This window comes from Quercus lobata, chromosome 3, assembly GCF_001633185.2.
Source record: "Quercus lobata isolate SW786 chromosome 3, ValleyOak3.0 Primary Assembly, whole genome shotgun sequence".
NCBI classification, from domain to species: domain Eukaryota; kingdom Viridiplantae; phylum Streptophyta; class Magnoliopsida; order Fagales; family Fagaceae; genus Quercus; species Quercus lobata.
This window is the reverse complement of record NC_044906.1, coordinates 55,548,026-55,554,025: the sequence shown is the minus strand read 5'-3', so window position 1 is coordinate 55,554,025 and position 6,000 is coordinate 55,548,026. Positions and strand designations below refer to the sequence as shown.

Genomic DNA, 6,000 nt, shown 5'->3' with positions numbered 1-6,000 from the left:
TTGAAACCATGGGTAGGCAAGTCAAATTAGAGGTAAATCACAGGTGGGTAAAGTGTAATTATCCCTTTTGACTAAATCTCGCATTGCCAAGGTTAAGGGAAATCCTAAGCCTTATAGGGAATGCCTTTGACTCTGATTGGTAAGAGGCATTTTAAAATCATGGGGGTTAAGGCTATGTGTTACTCCTTAGGAGAACCATATCTTGCCAATGAAGAGTTGGGTAGTCCAATGCATTCCATATGAAGCTTTGAACCTCCCCTACCTAGGCAATATGAGATTTAGTCAAGATTTGGTTCCCCTTTACCTCACCAACTTAAGAAGCTTTTTAAAACCTTGAGGAATGAGATTATATCACGCCCAAGAGTTTGCCCATCACTCCCACTGTACGAAACAATATGTGTGCAAACTCTCACCAATTTTATGAAAGCACATACGAAACACCGCAAGACGATGAAATCACTAGGACTAACTTCCCTTTTTACTGATGTTTTTGAGATAAGAGAATAAGAATGTAATATATTGAGGGTCAAATATATACAAAAATTCCTCCATGAAGCTTGTGCAAATGCCAAATACAGAAAACTTTCAAAATAAACTTTTGAAAAAAAATAAAATAAAATAAAATAAAAAAAGCAGAAGACTTGGAGAATTAGAGAACTTTCAAATGTTATTAAGTGTTGTTTGTATATAGAGAAAAAATTGGGCATTCTTAGAAAGTCGTGGTAGTATTTGGTATATCAATCCAAATCTTAGGGTCGGTTTTTATATTTTACCCTATATTTTTTAAATTCTTTAATATTAGGATAAAATTTTCTTCAAATTAGTTTAAAGGAATCTTCTTCAACCCATCATATTGTAACTCATAAGACCATTAATATCTATAGTTTAAACAAATTAGATGACTTATTAAATATATTATGTGACTAAAGGTACACAATATATGGTTTATGATTTTTATCAATTGCCACAAAATGGGTTGGGGGAATTTTCCTTCTAACCAATTTGGAGATAAAATTTTTCCTTAATATTATGAAGAAAATATTTCTCTCCAAACTGTTTTGGAAAAACACTCTTCAAACACTTCTTATATCTTTTCATTAGATGTGAATTATGAAAATCTAATTATTAGATTGCATGTTCTTATTATATCCTTCATACTAGCAAAATTTCAAAAAGATTAAACATTAATAACTATATTATTATTATTATTATTTGAGAAAGAGTTGTATCATCAATTAAATGTTTAAATTTCAAAAAAAATTTGTCTAAATTTATGCATGAAAAATAAGTTTATAGATCGAATAGTAAATAATATCCGATTTGGACAAAATTTGATATGTCTGTTAAGAACACAAAGAAAATGCAATCAGACAATTAGATATTCAACATTCACATTCAATAAAAAAATAAATTTAAGAGAAGTTTAAATGATTTTTCTCGAACTAGTTTGGAGATAAATTTTATTTATATTATATTGAAATGTGATGTCATTAATAGAATATAAACTTACTACTATTATTACATTTTTATCCACCAATCATAACTTATCATTTTAAGCTATGCTTACTTATTTTTAAAGCCAGTTTTCGTGTGTATAACGCATTTAGCTAGCTAGGTACACGGCCTTCATTGTCTCGCACTACCGAAAAACAATCCCACTCTATGCGGTGTGGAGACCAATTACTCAACGGCAATATGTATAGTGGGAGTGTGAAACAATAGCTTTTCTTGGTCAAAAAAGAATGCCAGCTGTCACACACAAAATTCAACACTTTTTCACACTATACTATTGTCAATGTGCGATCCAAATATGCAAATCCTGTATCACCGTATTCTTTGACTTCTGTTCGGTCATCACATCTATATAACTCCCTAGGCCCTAGCTATATTTCCATCATATTTGTCAACATCTATCTGCATGTTAAAAATCACTCTACACAGAAAATGAAGGTTCACATTGAAGTTATTCACAACGAGACCATCAAACCTTCTTCTCCAACTCCACACCATCTTCGCCATTACAAGCTTTCCTTTCTTGATCAAATATCACCCCCAGTTTTCATGCCCTTGGTTCTCTTCTACCCTAAGGAAGATTGCACTAATCTGACTAACTCATCAGAGCAAAGTAATCGGATTAAGAAATCCTTGTCCGATGCCTTAACCCGATTCTATCCACTAGCAGGACGGGTTAAGAGCAATCTTTATATTGACTGCAATGATGAGGGTGTGTACTATGTGGAAGCCAACGTTGATTGCCAGCTCCATGAATTTCTTGAGGATCCAATCCCTGCTGAGCTCAATAAATTTCTACCATGTGCACTAGACGATGGGAACGAATTACCTGCAATCGTCCAAGTCACTTTGTTCAGCTGTGGAGGGATTGCCGTTGGTCTTGGCATATCTCACAAAGTTGCGGACGGCTTGTCATTCTTCGTGTTTCTCAACACTTGGGCTGCTATTGCTCGCGGCGATAGCGATATAGCTAGCCCTCGACTCGATTCAGCCAAGCTTTTTCCTCCGAAAGCTTTGACTGGCTTCGAACCAAGGACCGGGATTGTGAAGGAAAACATTGTGGCAAAGAGGTTTGTCTTCGATGCCTCTGCCATAGCAGCTCTTAGAGCCAAATACACTGACAACACAAGCATCGAACATGCAACACGGCCTACTCGCATTGAAGCCTTATCAGCTTTCATATGGAGCCGCTTCATGGCTTCTACTCAACCTAAATCAGACCCAAATAAGATCTACACAGTTCTCCATGCTATCAACCTACGTACTAGGCTTGACCCTCCTCTTCCTAATAACTATTTTGGGAACATAAGCCGAATAGCAATCTCAGTGCCATCCATGGATGCAGATAATAGGTGCTCTGACATTGTTAACCAAGTGAGGAATTCAATAAGGGACGTGAACGTGGATTACGTGAAGAAACTTCAAGAAAGTGAGGGTCATCTGAATTTCATGAAAGAGCGCGCTGCAAGCATCTCAAAGGGAGAGGTAGTACCCTTCAGCTTCACCAGCTTGTGCAGGTTCCCTATATATGAGGCTGATTTTGGGTGGGGGAAGCCGGTCTGGGTTGGCTCGGCTAGGTTGACGTTCAAGAATCTTGTTACTTTCTTTGACACTAACTCCGGAAATGGAATTGAGGCATGGGTAAACTTGAAAGAAAAAGACATGGCTAAATTTGAAAGGGATGAGGAATTCCTCACGTATGTTTCATCGACCCCAAATGTGAAAACTACAGTGTTATAATAGTAATTATCTCGCGAGACGATCTTATAAGATATCAAATTGTGTTATAATCTTATGGACTAACTATTCAGAGTGAATCCTATATGGTCTTTAGTTCACTAGTTGTTTTATTTGGGAGTCGTTGTAAGAGAGCTTAAAAGTTATTTATTTATTGCTTTGAATCTTTTGGCTTCGGTCTTAAATAAGTTTGTTCATAATCTAAATTTAGGACAAACAATTGTAAGATTTTTCTTTGTAATTAATTTTGCTGTTGTTATTTTCTTAAATATAAACAACAATTGTTTAACAAGCAGATCAGCTTTTAAATTATTACTCATTGCCATTATTTGGGATGGAGTCAATGAAACCACACAATGACCCCTTTTTTTTATTCAGTTAAAAAAGAAAAAGAAAAAGGGTAGTCCATAAAATAAACTGAGTATGAAAAGAATTCTAATTTTGATTAATAAGCCCTTCGGAAATTAGACTTATTGAACTTCAAAATCTGGGTTATATACTCGTTATGCGTTTTTGTCAGTAGAGATGACAGGTGCATGTAATCATACATACTCTCCATATTGTGGGCGCAGCCCAGCTGTCTCATGTGAATTGAACATGAATGAGCAGAATCGACTTACTATAGGCTCTAAAAGATTACTGCATGAAGCGATATATACTCACAATTTATTGTCATTTTTTCTAACTTTGAGCACTAGCTCGGATAAGTCCAATAAAATGACTAGCTTAAAAATAATCCAAAAGTGGGTCTTCCAAACAGGGAAGTTAGGATTTCATGGACATTGTCTATCCTTTTCCTCTCAGTCATTGACTAGCAATGGGATGATTGATAGAAATAATTGATCCCACTTAAAAGTGTTCCACCATTTTTTCTTTTTATTTATTTATTTATTTTTAAGAAGATACATATTCCATTTTATACTTCATCAATTACAATTTATCATTTAAAATGTATTTGATTTTTATTTTTAAAATTTTGACTACTTTATAATAAACGTAAAAAAAAAAAAAAAAAAAAAGTATTAATATATTATGATTAGTAGAGTATAAAATAGAATGCTAAGATTGGAACTTGGAACTAAGAATCTTTATACATTTCATACTTGACATATCAAAAGATCAACAAAAAAAGAAGAAAAATTATGTAAAATTGAGGTATTGCAAGCTTGAACAATCAACATTTTAAGTGATGCAACTTGGAGCAATTAGCAAGCAGAAGAGTGTAGAGTCATTTTGTGAAATTGAAAAAGAGTATAATTTAGATACAATGTCTTAGAAGCAATATATTAAACTTTCCAATCAAATTTAAAGGTTGTCCAATTAAATTCAAACATATACTTACATTAATCAATGAAGTATAAAAATGTTAACTTTTTCGAGAATACTAAATTCAATGCAATTGTGTGTTTAAATTTGATTAAAAAACCTAATATATTGTATAAAAAGTATTGTATCTAAGATTTATGCATTGAAGATTAACATTTAAACTTAATGACCGACCACTACATGTTATTCTTGAAGTTTCTTGTTCTTTCTGATGGGTTTATACGATTATGTAACAAACTTGCGTTGGAGGAACCACATAATGGTCAGGGTCCCCTCGCCCACTAAACTTATTACTCTATATATATAAAGATCTTAAACATGTGCATTAATTTTTTAATTTAAAAAAAAAAAATAGTATACATATGAAATGGGAAATTAGTTAAGCTTATAATTAACACTTTAAATAGCAATTAAAAATTATATATTTATACATATAATTATTTTCTAAAAGTATTTAAATTTTAAAAGAAAGTACAAGACTAATTTTTTTGAAAAAAAAAAATAGAATCACAATCTCATTGAACATATAAAATTATAATGAACACATAATTATTTTAATAATTATCTCAAATACTCAAAGGAAAACAATTAAAGGTTTTAGTCCTCACACTTTATGCCATGTAATTTAAATAAAGATACCTAACTTTCATTAAAAAAAAAAAAAAAATGTATGCTAGGTTGCCATTAGTCAAATTTCTATTAAATTTTTGTGAGGAAAAGAAAATTCTCGTTCAAAGTTTTAAGCTCCTATCTGATACAACTATATTTAAATGCAATGCAACTAATGCAAAAGTAGGTACCTAGTGCTTTTTTTTCTTTTTTCTTTTTTTGTGATAAAAGTATGTATCTATTTGTTTGGTAGAAATATATTTTTGTTTAGTCAAATAGTTGATAACATATAAAATATTTCAATTTGTTATTTAGTTTCGATCAAAAAAAAACAAAAGACGAAAAAAAAGGTTAATGTTTTTTTTTTTACCCCTCCCTGTGGGTATCCTGTGTTTGGACATCTATATGCTACGCCTATATAAGTGTCTCGCCGCCGCCACAATACAGGATCCATTAATTCCCAAGAAATTTTTAGTGTTAGAGCATTCTTATTTGCTTATAAAAAATTTATGTTTATTTTAATATATAATCTTATTTTTTCTATTTTACACATTTACTTTTCAAAACAGTCTACTCTACATAAAAGTATCTATTTTACACTATATTTTATTAAAATATTAATTTTTCTTAATTTTTTTAAATTATTTTTCTTTTTTCATACATTACAACTATTATCTACTCATCTCTTCATTCATTTTGAAGACACTAAAAGAAAAAATAAAAAATTAAATACAAAACGAATAGTGTGAGTGTAAATTTACACAGTTATTTAACTTCTATATATTTTTGGTCTTAATAGAATGTGATATTTTTCTA

At 31.6% G+C, this 6,000-nt stretch overlaps 1 protein-coding gene across 1 annotated transcript; it reads left to right on the top strand.

Moving 5' to 3' along the window:
• The first annotated feature begins 1,932 nt into the window (after nucleotides 1–1,932).
• Nucleotides 1,933–3,252, top strand: LOC115981097 (stemmadenine O-acetyltransferase-like). Its single transcript, XM_031103283.1, has one exon. The coding sequence runs from the start codon at nucleotides 1,945–1,947 to the stop codon at nucleotides 3,250–3,252; it is 1,308 nt and encodes a 435-aa protein (XP_030959143.1). The 5' UTR covers nucleotides 1,933–1,944.
• The last annotated feature ends 2,748 nt before the right edge of the window (nucleotides 3,253–6,000 follow it).